The sequence below is a fragment of the Geotrypetes seraphini genome, chromosome 2, assembly GCF_902459505.1.
Source record: "Geotrypetes seraphini chromosome 2, aGeoSer1.1, whole genome shotgun sequence".
NCBI classification, from domain to species: Eukaryota; Metazoa; Chordata; class Amphibia; order Gymnophiona; family Dermophiidae; genus Geotrypetes; species Geotrypetes seraphini.
Window position 1 is genome coordinate 309,730,438 of NC_047085.1, and position 18,657 is coordinate 309,749,094.

At 40.7% G+C, this 18,657-nt stretch overlaps 1 protein-coding gene across 5 annotated transcripts in view; it reads right to left on the minus strand.

The window, feature by feature from the left end:
- Window positions 1-18,657, minus strand: part of NPHP3 (nephrocystin 3) — a 267,264-nt gene that overhangs the window by 73,178 nt on the left and 175,429 nt on the right. For all 5 annotated transcript variants that reach the window (XR_004538010.1, XM_033929971.1, XM_033929970.1 and 2 more), the window contains exons 25-26: window positions 9,727-9,967; window positions 3,596-3,721 (exon numbers count right to left, since the gene is read on the minus strand). Coding sequence is in view for 4 of the 5 variants with exons in the window: in XM_033929971.1 (XP_033785862.1) it covers window positions 3,596-3,721; window positions 9,727-9,967 (367 nt within the window). In the remaining variant the exon portion in view is untranslated. The remainder of the gene's footprint in view (window positions 1-3,595; window positions 3,722-9,726; window positions 9,968-18,657) is intronic.

An 18,657-nucleotide genomic window follows, 5' to 3' on the forward strand; every position in this document is an offset into this window, starting at 1 on the left:
GGTCTGATCCGGAGATGGCACTTCTTATGTTCTTATCCCCCATGCCCACCCTGCCCCTCAGGGCCTAGCAAATATGGTTCATTCCCTTCCTTTATCCAAGTTTTATTCCCTTGGCCAGGTCTATGTGAATGCTATGCTAATTTATCTATCCTACCTCGTTCAATCAATCTAGTTTTATAACCTCTATTCAAGGAAATTAAATAATAATCTCGAAGGTTTGGCTCTGTCTCCCTGCCACCTCCTGCGCAGCTTTTCCTGCTAAGCTGCAACTCCCATGCAGGGTCTTAGCCTCGCTCTGACCAAACCAATAGACCTAGGGTCTCACTCCCAACTCTTGCTGACACCTGTGCCAGGCAATCTCTGGGGTTTTCTTCCATCAAAGACCCTTACTCCCCATGATGGGACATATAACCCATCACATACCTTCTCTCTTATTTTTTTTTTCAGGACTCCTCCTTCTCAGAGGTCATCTTTCCTCCCTCCTGAGACAGGTAATCAGCATTTATATGATTCTTCACCCTCCCCCCACTAGATTTCACTGTGAAATCATAAGTCTGGAAGGATAGGTACTGCCTCATTTATCTGGCATTGCTTTCTCTCATTAACCCTGCCCACTTCAATGGGGCATGATCCATTACTAGGGTGAAGTGTCAGCCTAGTAGGTAGTAACATAAGGATTTTACTGCCCATTTGACTGCCAGACACATTTTCTCTGTGGTGGAATACTTCTGTTTCTGTTAATTTCTGGCTTAAATACATTAACTGGGTATTCCTCCTTACTAGTCCCCTGACTTTTTCCCTTCTCCTTTTTGAGGGACTTATGAGGCCATTTGTTGGGCAGTCACAAAGCGAATGTAACCAGATAAAGCTCGCTGCTATTTTTGCCACTTTATCTACCTAAAACGAGGTCCTTACAGTTCCCAGTCCTACTCTGGAGGTATTTGTCTGCAAGGTGAACTCCTGTCTGAAATAAATATTCTTAAGTACAGGGCAGGCTCTCAGCACATGGCCTCCTTAAGATTAACCTATTAGGGCGGAAATTTTATTAGTAACTTGGTAAGATCTGTCACTACCTCTGAAAATTGGGAAAATAAACTTGTGATAATATTCCACTAGCCCTAGAAATGCCCTCATTTCCTTCTTTGTCTTTGGGACAGGTGTTTTCTGAATGACTTCCACTTTTGAAATTATGGGTTTTACCCATCCATTTCCCACCCGGTGCCCAAGTACTTGACCTTTTGCTGGCCAAGTGAGTAATTCTTTGACTTAACTGTTAGTCCTGCTTTCCTCAGGGAGTCACATACAGTGGATAAGTGCCTGAGATGACTCTTCCATGAAGATGAGAATATCACTACATCATCCAGGTATGCACTGGCATACCCCTGGTGTGGTCTTAGTACCTGGTTTAAAACCCTTTAAAAGGTTGCAAGAGCCCTATACAATCCAAAAGAAAGGACAGTAAATTGATACCGACTTCCTGGGGTAAGGAGTGTGTCCTTAGGCGCCTCCTTTAACTCCCCATTGGCGCAGCTCAGTCAGCGAGGCCTAATACCTGTCTTTGTGATCTTGTGTCGGAGGATCGTGCCTCTTGAGCTGTCGGTTCCTGGTGGTGTGCTGCCAAGCAGTGCAGTGAGGAGCGGCTCCTTCATGACGACTCAGCTGGGAGGTGCATCTTGGAGAGCGCCACGTTGGGATGATGCTGGCTGATGGATCGATGCCAGCATCGGGGAGGATCTCTTGTGGGCCACCTTCCCTCCTCTCTTTTCGGCAGACTTGAACTTTCAGCTTTGGGAGGTGCCTGCCTTCGGATGCCATGGGTCCTAGAGATTGGCTTCTTCCCCTTGCCTATTGCTGAACCTTCCTCAATCGTCCCACCTCCTGCTACCTTCGACCTTGCCTTAATGACTGATTCCAATTTTCTCCCCTCCTTACATTTGTTTTGGTTATAATTTATTTATTTATATTTTATATTCAGTTATATTAAGACCTGCACTAAAATATGACTGATTTGACCAATTCTTGAGAAGATTTTATTAATATTTAACTTCTTTTAATTTTCCTATGTTTTGATTCTTTTTCTTCTCTCCTTATCTTCTCAGGTACTTTAGTTGGATTGTGAGCCTTTGGGAGAGATAGGGAAGTTCTAAGTACCTAATTTTAATTGTAGCAGCTTAGATCTGTGATTTGCTGGAGCGGGATATCAAATATTAATAAACATAAAGGCTGTCTTCTCTCGGGATGCTGCTTATATTGAGATTTGCCAATATCCTTTTGTCAAATCCAGGGTGGAAATATATTGGGCTCCCCCCAACTGTTCCACCAGGTCTTCTACTTTTGCCATTAGGTGGGCGTCAAAGTGGGAAACTGCATTGAAAAACAGGCTGAGCCATCCAGTTTTGGTATTAATACTATGGGGCTGGATCACTCACTTGTAGACTCCTCATTAACCCTGAGCCATAACATTTCTGCCACTTATCAGTTTCACTTTGAAATTATAGTCTATCTTTTGGTGCCTGAAAGCTGGGGGCTCTGGGGGCACCTGCACTCCATCTTTGGCAAACCCAGCACCGGTCTAGAGCCCTAGGTTACTGTCTGGGCTGGGCTAAACCTCAGGAATGCATACATGGCACAGGTGAATACTCTCCCGGCACTAAAGGGGGCTCTTTATGGCCGATCTCTACACCCAGCAGTGCCACTTCCTTATATTAGCCCCATTGTAATTAATGCCTGGTGGTTTATTAGACAAAACTTGGAGTAAGTGCTTGTCTCTGGCCCCTTCTGGATTGCTTGTAGTTGAGTGAAAAATCACTTCGGCTTGCTTCATACAGTTTCATAGAGAAGGAATTTGGCACTTTTCCTACCAAGCATACAAATGGTGGAATGTTCTTCCATCAAGTATCAGGAAGTTAAATAATTACAAGGCTTTTAGGAAACCATTGAACTCATATCTTTTTAAACTTTATTGTTAAACACTTTAATGTTAATATTCAGTATTTGTTTAAATTGTAATTCCTGGAATATTGTCCAGTCTCTTGACTTGCAACCATATTGAACTCTGCTAGGTATATTAGCACATATAACATAACATCCCAAAAACAGTATAACCTGGCACTTGGATGTCCTAATTGCTGGGAAATGTATATCATATGGAATTAGGAATTTTTTTGATAAAAAAGCATTTTAAAAAGGAAACATGTAGGTGCCTAATATTATCTTAAAACACGGCAAATGCATCGCACCTATGGAGGCGCTTTACGACACCTAACACCACTGTAGGCGTGGCTAACGCTGAAAGTGGCATTAGGCATCTTAAAGCGCTTCCGTAGGCATGATTCACATAAAAGGTAGGCAACAGAAATGTAGGCCTTGAAAACCCTGGCCTACATTTTTGGCACTTACCTTTTCTGAAGCTGCGATTCTATAAATGGCAGCCCTTTTTAAGGCAGCCACTGACAACGGCGCCATTTATAAAATCCGGGCCTGAGTTCTAGGCTGCAGTATAGGCAGCAAGCATTGGCTATTTATTTATTGGTCTCATGCAAACCACCAGAGAGAGGAAAAGTCAGATAACTTAACTCAAAAAGTATAAACATACCATCTGACAGTAAAGCACTGCCAAGTTTACTAAAGCAGTAGCTACACTAGGATGCTTAGGGCCAAACGATTTTTGTCGAATCTCAACAGCCAGCTCATACAAAGGTGCAGCCTTATCCAACTTTCCCTATAAAATAAAATAAAAGAAAGCCTCAATTAGGATGACAGTTAAATCCAACATTCAATTGACTTCTGAGATGTTCACAGGGCTGACACCTACTGAGAAGACTCGGTAAATGTTTTTCTTTCATTCCCATTCCTAGCATGCATACAACTCACATAGTGTTACCATATTTAACGATGGACAAACTCGGATACATAGCCCTGCCCTGTTCCGCCCTCAGCTTCGCCTCATTCCGCCCCCAGCCTCGCCCCAAAAATCCTCATCTCTTTTTACCGACCTTCGGACCACATCTGGAGGGTCTCCAGCATACGCAGGGATGGGTGTGACATCATCCGCGCATGCTTGATGCAGTCAGAGCTCAGGGCTTTCCAAAATCCAAACTGCCATGTTTTGGAAAGTCCATTCCCGAAAAGAGGACATGTCTGGGTTTTCCTGGTTGTCTGGTAACCCTAAACTCATATATACCCACACCACTCATTACTGCACACCTCTCAACTTGTGTTCATTCAGTCATCCTAAATATACACAAATATTTTTTCCAATCACAAATGCTGTTTTGGGACTGTGCAAGGAAACAGCAATAAAAAAACAACAACAACAGGGAGGGGGAGGAAGCCCACACTCACTCCTTATTACTACTGCTTAGGGTGCACTTTTGTAGAAACCTGTGCCATAGCTGCTTATAACACAACCATTTGAGTTTATGATTTATAAGTCTGCAGCTCAAACAATGTCTTGCTATGCATTCTTAGCAGCCATCCTTGGAGAGGTAGCTCTTCTTCCACAACCCAAAACTGCAGAATTACTTTCTTCACCAGTATCAATGCAATTTGGCTCATTTTCAAAGAAGATAGACATCCAAAAGATGACAAAAATTGGTACTTGGACATCTTACTTATGGGCATTTTCGAAACTGACATTTTAGATGTCTTTCAGGTTGTTTTGTCTCCAATGCACCATCTTAAGGGGTGTGTTTTGGGTGGGATTAGGGTGGGCTTAGCACTTGGACATTTTACAGTGATAAACATTTTACAAAACGTCCAGGGTACAGTTTGGACATTTTACAAAACGTCCAGGGTACAGTTTGGACATTTTGGGCTAGACCTGTTTTTAAAATGAGTAAGGACCAAAAGGTACCCAAACTGACCAGGTGACCATTGGAGGGATGAAAATATGGTTTCCATATACTTTCCGAGTGGTCACTGATCTCCTCCCACCCCCAAATATCTGCATGAAACAGTACATTGCAGGTTTCTGGAGTAGCCTGGAAGGTAATGCAGTGGATTGCAGAGAAGGCCCATATGTCACCCTAATACAACTTGGGGTGGAAAAGTGTGAGCCCACCAAAACCTAATGTACTGCCCTATAGATAACACCTCAGGCATAAGGGTTAGTGGAGTGGTAGACAGGTGAGTACAGTAAGTTTTGGGGGAGTTTTGGAGGGCTCACTATATAATGGTGGGATATGTACCTGGCATCCTTAATGTGAAGTTCACAGCAGTGCCCACTAGGGCGCACCATTGCTCTGCTGGTATGTCTGTGTGACCAGTCTATTAAAACTGCTGGCTCTTGTTTTGTTTTGGATGTTTTTAATTTGAGCTTTTTTTTTTTTTTTATAATGACAATATTAGACATCTAGGTGGGTCATTTTCAAAAGAAAAAAAAAAAAAAGATAGACATCTTGGTTTGAAAATGGACATTTTCTCCACCTGAATTTTGGATGCTTTTCTCAAAACATCCAAATCCTATTGAAAATGGCCCCCAATATGTATAAATTTTTGTTTTAGGCACTTTCTGATCCTTGAGTGATTCATTATTTCCCAGAAGCAATATACCTGTACTCTGATTTGCAAAGTCTCTTTCTTCAATAATAGCTACACATTTATTTCAGTGTGAGATTGGGGCATTCAATAAACAAATGTAGCAGTGTCCCTATTTGTGTTTTTTATTTAAAGCACTTGTCCATTTTCCAGGATGGAGTGCAGGTGCCTCCAGGGCCCCCAGCTTCCAGGCACCAAAGATGGACTATAATTTCAAAGCGAATCTGATGAGTGAATGGGAGAAGGTGGAATACCTGTTTGAATAGGAGGGCTCCAAAGTTGGAAAAGGCACTGATGAGCATGTGTACATAGCTAAGAGGAAAAATGGGTGAGAGGCTGAGTTTATAATATTGAATTTAAAAAAATTGTGTTAAACTTTTAATACATTAAGGCCCTGATTCTATAAAGTCCGCCTAAAGTGAGGCTCTAATATCGCCGCCTAATTTAATTAAGCAATAGGCTTAATCAGTGCCAATATTGGCACTCAACACCTCACAATCGGCTTTAATAGGACTTAACTGAAAGTTAGGTGTCTAAATCGAAAACCTTGATTCTATAAAAAGTAGGCGCCTAGCCCAAAGTGCCTACACTAAACGTAGGCATGGGTAGTGGTGGTTTGTGGGCTTGTTTTCAAGTTAGAAGCTTCTTTGTGAATCAGGTACCATTAGGCTCTGATAGCAGCGCCTAACTTTAGGCTTAGAAAATCCTGGTATAAATTGGGGATGCCTAAATGTTAGGATGCTGAGCACCACTTAAATATGCATAGGCGACACTAAGCATGATTCTATAATAGAAACATGATGGCAGATAAAGGCCAAATGGCTCCATCTAGTCTGCCCATCCGTAGTAACTATTATCTCTTTCTCTGTCCGAGAGATACCATGTGCTTATCCCAGGCCCTCTTGAATTCAGACACAGTCTCTGTCTCTATCACCTCTTCCGGGAGACTGTTCCATGCATCTACCACCCTTTCTTTAAAAAAGTAATTCCTTGGATTACTCCGGAGCCTATCACCTCTTAACTTCATCCTATGCCCTCTCATTCCAGAGCTTCTTTTCAAATGAAAGGAACTCAACTCATGTGCATTCATTTTATGCAAGTATTTAAACATCTCTATCATATCTCCCCTCTCCCACCTTTCCTCCAAAGTATCCAGATTGATATCTTTAAGTCTATCCCCATACTCCTTATGATGAAGACCATGCACTATTGTAACAGCCTTCCTCTGGACCGACTCCATCCTTTTTATATCTTTTTGAAAGTGCAGCCTCCAGAATTGTACACAATATTCTAAATGAGGTATCAACAAAGTCTTATACAGGGACATCAATACCTTCTTTTTCTTACTGGCCATACCTCTCTCTATACACCCTAGCATCCTTCTAGCTTTCACGATCACCTTTTCAACCTGTTTGGCCACCTTAAGGTCATCACATATAATCACACCCAAGTCCCACTCTTCTGTTGTGCACATACGTTCGTCACCCCTAAACTGTACCCTTCCCTTGGATTTTTGCAGCCCATTTGCATTTCTTAGCATTAAATTTTAGATGCCAAATTACAGACCATTCTTCAGGCTTTGCCAGGTTTTCATGTTATTCACACCATCTGGTGTATCTACTCTATTGCAGATTTTGGTATCATCCGCAAAGAGCCAAATCTTAAACTAAACTAAACTAAACTAAATCTTAAGTTTGTATACCGCATTATCTCCATAAAGTTAGAGCTCGACACGGTATACAGGTAATTCAATAAATGAGGGAAGGACATAATAAGAAATTAGAAGTTAAGAAGAGGATAGCTAGCTTTACATTTTAAATAGATAGCTTTACATTTTGGAGAAAAGCCAGGTTTTAAGATGCTTTCGGAATAATTGGAATGAGCCTAGGTTCCACAGGGGGACAGGGAGGTTATTTCAAAGCTCAGTGAATTTGAAGAAAAGGGATTTCCCTAATTTACCTGCATACATGACACCTTTTAACGAGGGGAAAGATGGTTTGAGTATGTGGGCAGATCTGGTAGTGTCAGGTCTCGAAGAATTCCAGGATAGTGGGATTAGGGGAGAAAGAATGCCATGTAGGATCTTGAAAATTAGGCAGGTACATTTAAAGTGAATCCTAGAAATCACCGGAAGCCAGTGAAGTTTTACCAGACAACCCTTCAGCAATATCATTTATAAAAATGTTAAAAAGAAGAGGCCTAAGAACAGAACCTTGAGCCACACCACTGGTAACATCACTTTCCTCAGAGCGATCTCCATTGATCACTACCCTCTGTCGCCTTCTACTCAACCAGTTATTGATCCAGCCCGTCACTTTGGGACCCATCCCAAGGGCACTCAGATGTCTGTGTGGAACACTGTCAAACGCTTTGCTAAAATCTAAATACACCACATCTAGCGAACACCCTCTATCCAATTCTCTGGTTACCAAGTCAAAGAAATTGATCCGATTTGTCTGACAAGACCTACCTCTAGTGAATCCATGTTGCCTCCAGTCCTGTAATCCACAGGATTCCAAAAACTTCACCATTCTCTGGTGGTTTTTTTTTTTTTTTTTTGCAATTCTTTATTCTTTTTTAAAACGTACAGTAAATGTAACAGTAAATACAACATTTTATACTCTATATCACACTTAATATTCTAATAATGCCCATATCAGAATTAAACCCCTGTAGGTAGATTTATGGATGACTAATCAGTTACATAAACAAGTTACGTACATATCTTAGTCAGGTGCTAGGGAAAACCATAATACCTCATCCAGTTTCAGCAAGCTTTGCCTACTTACACGACACAGAGACCCAGGCTATGTGAAATACTTAATTGTAGAAATATTTTAAAAAATATATAATTCATAAGCCAGCTGTACATAATCCCTAGGCAAAACAAGGGGTTTAGAGGCAAAGTACTTTGAAAAAAAAATTCCTAAAAATCTAAGATGACTGCAGCCAGAAAATTCACGCCTAAAAAGGTATGAGGGAGCTCCACAAAAAATGTTGTAAAAGGGGTTTTGGAGGAGGGGGAACCTGACTAACTCCAGAAACCCTTGAATTTGATTTTATCAGACCCTCTGATTTTCCCCATAGGGAATAATGGGAGTACTCCCTATGACTTCTGTTGCCTGTCAGCTTGCAGCAGCCTGCCAGGAAAGGATTTCTGCCTCAGAAAATGCTAGTAACAAGCTGGCCATGGTAGATATTCTGGCTGCTGGTAAGGTGGACCCCAATCACAGACTCCCACCTCCACAAATCCACATGATGTGTCGGGGGTGGCGGGATAAACTCTACAGCTGGTTCCCTGATATTCAGAGGGTTGTTATACAGGGGCCCCACAGCCTGCACTCAAGCCTCTGATAAATCAACAGGCAAGCCAGCTCCCAGGGGAACAGACCCCAGCTCCTGATGGGACACAAAGCAAGCTAGCTCCACAGGTACTTCAAGAGATTGGCCTGGGAGCAGCAGTCTGCCCATACAGGACTACATCCTTTCCCCGGTGGAATAAGCTCGAGAAAGGGACCTCTGAGCACTGAGGCCATGCAGGAAAATTGAGAACTGACAACAAAAATATCCAAAAATAAGAAAAGAAAGCAGAGCAGAACACATCTTCTGCATTCACTTTCAGAAGGAAAAACTGAAGAGGGAGCTGTTCTCTCAGGGTTTCCACAGCTGCCATTGTGCTTGTTGCAGATTTCCGGGTCTCACTGCATCTTTGTCAGGTAGAAACTGACATTTCAGCCATCATAGAAACATAGAACATGACGGCAGAAAAGGGCCACGGCCCATATAGTCTGCCACGGCCCATCTGGTCTGTGGCTTTCTTCAGGATATGCTCTGCAGTCTGCAGTGTGACTTTGGACATAGTGGGTTCACTGACCTGATTGGGAACAGGGCAATCCATCAATCTGAATTTTGGCGGGAAAGTCAGTTGGTCAGAAATTTGAATTTTGTTGTGAAAGTCCATAGAATAGAAAAGTCTCTGGTAGGTTTAAAGATGTTCTCCCTGTAGAGCTGAATTTTTGAGTAACACCCTTCTGAAAATTCACGACTAATGGGAAGTAACAGCTTTGGTACAGAATCCTATGTCTTCGCTACAGAACTAGTGGTTAATAAAAAAAATCTAATTCCCTCCTTCATATTCCTATATTCTTAAAACCATTGAAAAGATGACTAGTGTCAACTTGTACTTACTCTACGTTTGTAGAGGACAGTGAGGTGTTTCACAGTGTAAGCCAGAGATGGGTGATCAGGGGCCAGCACTCTCCTCCTGATATCAAGAGCCTTTTCATACAGTTCCTCAGCTTTATCATAGTGCTTTTCATCATTGTACAGTGCTGCAAGGTTGTTCAAGGACTGGGCACAATCAGTGTGATCTGGTCCTAGAACTCGCTCCCTCATTTCCAGGGATCGCTTCAGGAACATTTCTGCAGTCCTACAGTAAAGACATTGAAACAGTTGAATGGTAAATGCTTCAGATTTGGCTATCTATTTAGTGCCTTGTGAAAGAAAAGTTTTCTAACCAACTGAATGCAGCAGAAAAAGTTAAATGAGGTTTTGGATTTTGAAAAGTCTTCATTGCATTCTTTCTAGAATAAGTCATGCAACCTTTTATGATCCATGATGTACTAAGGCAAAAGGTATTTACAGAAGGGGCACTGTCAGGGTGCTATAGAACAAAAAACAAACAAACAGTGATCTTGCTGTTTCATGGGTTTGACTCTCCTTTTCCTTTATGGAGCAGTAAGTAAAGCTGCATAGATAAAAGGATAAACCACATAAGTGGGTGATGTTATATGACAGCACCAGCACAGTCATCTCTTTCATATCTCAGAAAAAACCTATACTTTTCTAAGCATGCACAGGACTTTTTATGCAATTGCTACCTTCTGAGTCCTCTCGGTTTAATGTAGAACTTAGATGTCAACTCTCAGGGAAGGTGGACAGATATCTTTGCCTGATTTATGCTGTCTATGGGTGAATTAACCATGCAATGGAGAATCCCAAGCTGAAGGTAGCCTTTTTTGTGCTTAAATTCTGGTTTTGTAGGGCAGACCAGTAAAAAGATATACTATGGGGAAAGTTAAGGCCTTGGAAAACTGCTTGTTTTGATGAAGTATCTCTTTGAGACATACTCAAAGGGGCATAATCAAAACAAACATCTAAGTCTGATTCAGATCTATGGTGTTAGACGCCCAAAGTTGGCAGTAGGAAAATGCCCATTTTCAAAAAAATACATCTAGAATTTTTTTTAAAATTATCTATCTGGATGTCCAGGCTATTGCACATCCAGACTGCCAGAACGTCCATCTTTATATCATATTTTCGACCAAAATTTTGTCCAAGTCCCAAACGCCCAGAACAAGACCATTTAGACGTGGAAGAGGCCAATCTTGGAATGGACTGGCCACCCAGACATGGCAACAGAGCAGTGGGGCATCTTAGAAGACATTGCTGTGAACTTCACAAAAAGGGCACTACATAAACATAACTCCCTTATAGGTTATGGTGAGCCCCTCAAAACTCACTATACCCACCTGTTTACAACCCCAATAGCCCTTATGGCTGCAGGTGGCACCTATATGGCAGTAGAGTAGGGCTTTGGGGGATTCTGATGGGCACATATGTTCTACCATAAATGTAGTGGGCTTATGGGCCTGGGTCCTCCTCTCTATAGTTCACTAGCTTACTTCCCAGGCTATTTAAGACACTTGTGTGCAGCTCTACTAGGTTTTCCTATATCAGGTGCTGATATTCTGGAGACAGTTATGTACTTTTTTATTCTGATTTTTGTGGGTGTGTGAGGAGGTCAGTGAACACTGGGGGTGTGTGTAGGGGTCTTTATTTGTCTCTGCAGTGGTTATCTGGTCACTTTGGATAACTTTTTGGTACTTATTATATATTTGGTACTATTTATATATTGTTTAACTCACAACGTTTAAGTTTCGTTCAGGATGTCTAGTAAAACATTCAATTATCCCTGCAGGACGACAAAGTCTAGGTCGACCCCCATCCTGCCCACATTCTGCCCTAACCACTCCTCCATATACACCCCTTTTAGCTCTGGGCACACAGCGGGATTCAGAGGCCTAAAAAGTCCTGTGACACATCCAGAAAATCAGTTTGATTATCGGCACTTGAACGACCTGTCTTTAAGGTCGTCCAAGTACTGACTTGGGCGGGTTTTTAGAAGTGTTTAAGTTTTATGAGCCCCTCACTGTTCAGACAGTAGTGACTTGTAAAGATATGATGAGAATACCAAGTTACAGTCTTTACAATACATTTTTTTTCTACAAAAAGTGGGTACAGAAAGGCAAATGATACTGTCATGCCATGGCATTGTATCATTTAAGAGGGAAGTTATCAACATGGACTACTGTTAAGATGGATTATTTTATTTTTAACGCGTTATTAATAACTAAATCTCACTGCATAAAATGAGACCTGTGCTAAAATTGCACAAGTTAATGGTAACATAATATGTCCTAGACACATTGCCTTATCCCCTCTTCTTTTTTTTTTTTATTTATAATTTTTATTCGTTTTCAAATTTTACATAAAGTGTACAAAATATTAAAATACAATTGATGAATACACAATATCACTTTTATATCTAATACATCATATTTTAAATATATTTTTATCCCCTCTCCCTCCCCCCACCCTTCTAGTACTTTCCAATCATACATTACATATTGTATATCATATTATATCATATTATGTAAATATTATTTTCACTACCCTCCCCTTCATGTGTGTCACAAAGAAGATATTGAAAAGAAGAAAAGAAGAAGAGAAATTCTACTATTTATTCATTGCAATATTTTGTCAATGGCCCCCATATTTTTATAAATTTAGTATATGTCCCTCTTTGTATTGCTATTACTCTTTCCATTTTGAATATATGACATATTGTATTCCACCAAAATGTATAATTTAGGTTATTATAATTCTTCCAATTGTTGGTTATATGCTGAATGGCAACCCCTGTCATGATTAATAAAAGCTTGTTATTTTCTGGTGAAATTTGACTTTTTTTTCTCATCATCATTCCAAATAATACTGTATCATATGATATTTCTATATGATTTTCCATCAATTTATTAATTTGTGGCCAAATTGCATTCCAAAAACTTTTAATGTAGGGACAATGATACAGTAAGTGATCTAACGTCCCTGGTTCTAGATTACAGTGCCAGCATTTATTGGACTTAGAGCTATCTAATTTTTGTAAACGTGTAGGGGTCCAAAAAGCTCTATGTAATAAAAAGAACCAAGTTTGTCTCATAGATGCTGACACTGTACATCTCATTCTCCAAGACCAAATTAGTGGCCATTGAGATGCATTAATTTGATGCTTAATCTCAATGCTCCAAATATCTCTTAGACCATTTTTTGGTTTTTTATTCAAATATCCAGATATTAATTTATACCACAATGCAGCTTGATGTCCTAGGAAGTCTGCTTGAAAACATAAGAACTTTAAACTATATTGATTATTCAATGTTTTCCATTCAGGGAACCCAACCTGAATGGCCTGCTTCAATTGCAACCATTTAAAACTTTGTGTTTTACTAAGACCAAATCTATGTTGCAATTGTGAAAACTCCAGCAGTTTACCTTCTGAAATAACATCATCTAGAGATCTAATGCCTGCAATAATCCAGTTCTTCCAAAGGATTTGAGCTCCGCCAATTTTGATCTTGGAGTTTATCCATAGAGATTGATTAGTTGATTTGTTTATTGGGATAGGTGTTAATTTACTTATAAACCTCAACGTTTTCCAAGTATCCATTAATATTTTATTTTCTCTGTATCTTCTAGGTATGTTAATACTTGGAAGATGAACTAAATTTAGGGGAAACATAAGGCGCCATTCCAAATACAACCAATCTGGTGCATTATCTATAAGTTCCTTATCCCCTCTTCTGAAAAACCCCGATCTTGACCCTTCCTCACCATCGAACTATCGCCCCATAGCAAACATCCCTCTTTTAACAAAACTTCTAGAGACCATAGTCGCCACTCAGCTCTCCTCTTACCTAGAGAGATTCTCCATTCTCCAACACTACCAATACGGATTTAGGCCCAATTTCAGCACCGAGTCCCTCCTAGTTTCCCTAATCTCAAAGGTGCAACAACTACACGCCAGAAAAAAAAATTTGCTGTTCTCCTACAGTTTGATCTCTCCGCGGCTTTCGACGTCGTGCATCACGACATACTAATCTACCAACTTTCCGAGATTGGGATAGACTCTTCTGTCCTAAAGTGGTTCTCAAACTTCCTTCGCGATCATTCCTACATTGTCAACACAAACGGCTCCAAATCCGCTTCATGGACACCATCCTGTGGTGTTCCACAGGTCTCTCCCCTATCCCCTATTCTCTTCAACATGTATATGACCTCCCTGAAGCTCCTTAAACTATCCCCCCTTGAAACAATTTACACATATGCAGACGATATCCTCATCCTCCTCGAAACAGATCCAAACCTTACTAACCTCCAAGAGAACATCACATCATGCATAATGAGACTTCACGCCTGGTCCCTCTAAGTACAGATGAAATTAAATGAATCAAAAACAAAATTACTCTGGCTCGGCCCAAAATTAGCTCACCTGCCCGCCCTCTTCACCCTACCCACAGGCCCTGCTCTACACCTTGAGTTCTCAAGCAAGGTCCTTGGCATCACTATCGACTCCTCCCTTTCCCTCAATGATCACCTGAATTCCCTAGCAAAATCTTGTTTTTTCAGCCTCCACATGCTGAGGAAAGTTAGATCCTATTGTCACCAAAAGCATTTTACCGTCCTTGTACAATCCATCATCCTATCCAAACTCGATTATTGTAACGCCATCTACTTAGGCCTAACGAAAAAAAGTCTTCGCAGACTCCAGCTTATCCAGAACACTGCGGCTAAGCTGATTTTTGCTAAACGCAAATATGACCACGTCTCCCCTCTACTTACCAATCTTCACTGGCTCCCAGTACTTTCCAGAATTCATTTCAAATTCTCCTGCCTGGCTTTCAAGATCATTCACGGCATCCTTCCGCCCCTAATCCCTCTATCCTTCCTCGCCCCGACACCAACTACCACCAGATCTGCCCACAGACATAAACTATCCTTCCCCTCTCTACACGGCATCCTCCACGCAGGTAAACTGGGTAGATCCCTCCTCTCCAAAATCACCAGCCTCTGGAACGACCTCACTGTCCCGCTGTGGAACCTAGGCTCCCTCCAACTATTCCGGAAACAACTGAAAACCTGGCTTTTCTCTAGCATATAATAATCTCTTCTCCTGATTACATCCCCTTTTTTTATGCTTTGTAAACTCTTTCTCTTCTCTCTTCCCATATTTTTTAAACTTTGTAAACCATGTCAAGCTCCACTTCAGTGGAGAAAATGCGGTATATAAACCTAAGGCTTAGTTTAGTTTAGTAGTAGCCCACATTGATAACTATGCCCCTTAACTATAATTCTGCTAGATCGTAGTGTTATTTTGCAGTTCTTAATTTGATAACATCAAAGGATACAGGAGGTTGCATGGACTGGGGATGTGTCCCTTTCTTTCACATAATAAACCAGTGCTATCTTACTATCCAGTTTGTGCAAGGCCTATTCAATTTTGTGTGCCTTAGGCTATGGGAAGAATGTGATAAACATCAAGGATTGACCAATGTGAAAAGCTGACATCACCTTCAGCAGAAATATAAGGTGAATTTCAAGGGCTACCCTACTGTGGAAAAATTGCAAATACAGTAAATGAGGGATGAGTATTTAGAGCTTCATTATTCTTCGCACCACAGTTAATGCTACTGAGAAAGCTCTCCTGTCGTCATGGGCCCAAAGGGTTTTTTCATAGGTTAAGCCAGTTACATTAAGGCCCCATGGAACAAGTGGTCTCTTCACCCCCCAATAAACTTGGACACTAATGGACGTAGCAATACAAGGCTACTGCACTTAGATGAACCTTTATTGAGGAGATAGGATGATGAAAAATTGGGAGCATGTTAGTAGGTCAAGCAGTCACTGCACTTAGATGAACCTTTATTGAGGAGATAGGATGATGAAAAGTTGGGAGCATGTTAGTAGGTCAAGCTTCCTTGAACACAACATGTGAAGAACCTCTTCCACTTGATGTATGATTTTCTTGTAGAGCTTAGTAGTTCGTAAGGATGGGCATATTTGAAAGACCAGATACCCAACAAGGTTTTTAAAGGCAGACATTAAAGCAATTATAATGGTGCACTATAGTCACTGAATAGCAGAAGGAGGAGAAAAAAATACTTCTTGATGCTACAATTGAGATAAGTGATTTACTAAATCTGAACTATTGAATGTAAATTATTTAAGATATTTTTTGATGGGATTTTATTAAAAAATATATAAAAAAGGAAAACATTAAAAATGAAAGATGAACAATTTTGAAAGTATTAATAAAGTTTGCAAAAGATAGCACCATTAAATTACACTGAAGGTTTTTTGATCAATGAATGAACACCCCCATCTACATTTAAGCCTATAAGAGATTGCATGATCTTTTGGCGTGGATTTCTGAGATCTTTTTCTTCAAAGAAGTACTTTATCAATTTTTGAAAAACATTGTTGGGTATCTGGTAGTTGCTGGTGGTTTTTCGCTATATTTTGGGTTTTGAGATTTCATACTTGAAAGGCCACATGGTCTTTAATACCATTGTTTCTATTTCTATGCATCCTAGAAGCTATTATGATACCTTCCAGTTCTTGAGAAAGCTGGAGAGATGCTATTACTAAGTGATCAACATTCATGTGATAAATGCTAGACAAAGACATTTGCATGAAGAATTTTTCCTAGATCTTCAGTAATGACAAAAGATTCTACTGGATGAATTGGTGTCTATACTGAAAGCTGATACAGACAAGGAAATCTGATTTGTCAAGGCCAGTATGAGGCTATGTGATTATAGAGATCTTGTGCTGTTCATGAAGTTCTAGTTCTGCTCTTGCTCTAGGGGACTTTAATTTGAACTTATGTCACTGATTTGTGGTTAACACCAGTTGTTGGGGCTGATGGAACAGAAAACCTTGAAATTGGAGAATCCAGTCATTCATTTTTATTAGGCAAATAATGATTGGGACTCACTAGAACTTTAAGAGTCCACTGAAGTCAATCTATGTAGAGGCATACATGAAATGTAGCTGCTGCATGGCCAAACAATACCCTGAAGGAACAAACTAAGGGCCATGTTCTGCTCATGAGATTTTTGGTGACAACTTTCAGAATCTGCTTTCTGATATGAAGGGAAAGATTTTCTCATCTAGGTATCTATCAAGAATCAATATATGAAGTTGTTACAATGGTTGCACGCTTAAATTCAAATAGCTTACAACGAAACCCAGTATTTCTAGGAGACTGAACTTTGAGGACTTTCTTAGACCCTTTCTTAGACAGGTGACCCTTAAGGGGAAGAATGTTGGTCTAATGCCTAGCCCTCAGTAAGCCTGGTTCTAAGAAAGAGGTTGTAGAGGCTCTGCATTAAAGATCATTTTCACAGCACAGTTATCTGCATATATAATTGGCATATATTTACTTGAGAAGAGAGCTGTTGTTGACTAAAAGATTTCTTTGGATCTATTTAGGACCATTTTGAGACTTTGGGGAGTAGTAAGTGAGAGAGAGGCCTGGAAAACTGTTAAGTTAGATCAAGCGCGCTATACTTCATGGCAGTGTAAATCCTCTCACCCTAACTGAAAAGCGCTCCTTGAGGAGAGACCTCTGGCTGATTTCAAACTTGGGAAAGGTAAATTTGGGTTTCAGTAGGTTATTTCATTGTAGTTCTCTTTTTTAGCTCAGCAAAATCAGTTAGGCAATAGTGTAGGCTTTAAAGCCTCTCTTAGGGTTTCATACAAAAAAGTGTTTTAATCTAGATCAGTATTTTAGGTTGCATTACAGGGCATAAGATCAGATTAGGGTACAAATAGCTGCTGAGGAAAGTCTCTGGTGTTAATTCCCTCCCGCTCACCCCAAGCGGAGCTTTTTGATTTATAGGCTCTTCAGCCAACCAGGAACAGGGCATTGGTTTGCTAGGATTTTCTGCTCTTTCTTTTCTCTTCCAGGTGTAAGTACTTCTGCAACCACAGTATGGCTGGGACATATTTGTGCAGACAGAAAATGTTACCCAAGCAGGGAGAGTGATTCCATGTACAAATTGTCTTCAGCTTGAATCCCTCATGAAGGAAGTAAAGGAACTGAAAGAAGATGTGGCAAGACTGAGAAGCATCCGTGAGAATAAGAGGTACATCAATTAAATGGTTCATGAGGTGTCAAAGATTTCAAGCAGTGGGGAAGAAGATGCTATGCTGAGGGAAGAAAGCCGGATTCAGATTACAGAACCCTGCAAGATTGCAGCCCTGGAAGTAGAGGAGATGAGAGCATGCCAGGGAGAAGAAGGACCAAAGCTTGAAATCCCAAAAATTATTGAATCCATGAGCACTAGGAGGCGTAAGGGGTACAGAAGCAACCATCTGCAGACCAGACATGATGTCCTGATTGGTATGCTGTCTGCCTGGTGCCAAAATCCAAGATGTTACGGAGAGCTTGCCGAGACTTATCAAGTCTGATGACTATTATCCAATGCTGCTCATCCACGGCACTAATGATACTGCCAGGTACCCCTGCAAGCGTATCAAAAGTGACTTTGTGGTCTGGTAGAGAAGGTGAAGAAGTCAGGTATGCAGGTGGTATTTTCATCCATCCTCCCTGTTGAAGATAATGGCCAGGACAGAGCTGTGGCTACTTGGATGGTGTCGTCGAGAGCATTTTGGCTTCCAGGGCTATGGGATGATTTTCCAAAGGCTGCTGAATAGGGATGGTATGCATCTATCAAAGTAGGGAAGAAGTGTCTTTGGCAGGAGGCTGGTTAATCTACTGAACAGGGCTTTAAATTTGAAGCTAATGGGCAGGATGATCAAAGCCCCCAGGTCAGTTTAAGCCCTCAGGTAAGTAAATCACTAAATACCTTTACATGGATGGAAAAGGGGACAATGTCTGGAAAACAGTATATACTAATGCTATGGGAAACAAGATTATGGATCTAGAAGCTGTGATGGAAGAAGATGAGTTGGATATAGTAGATATAGTTGGAG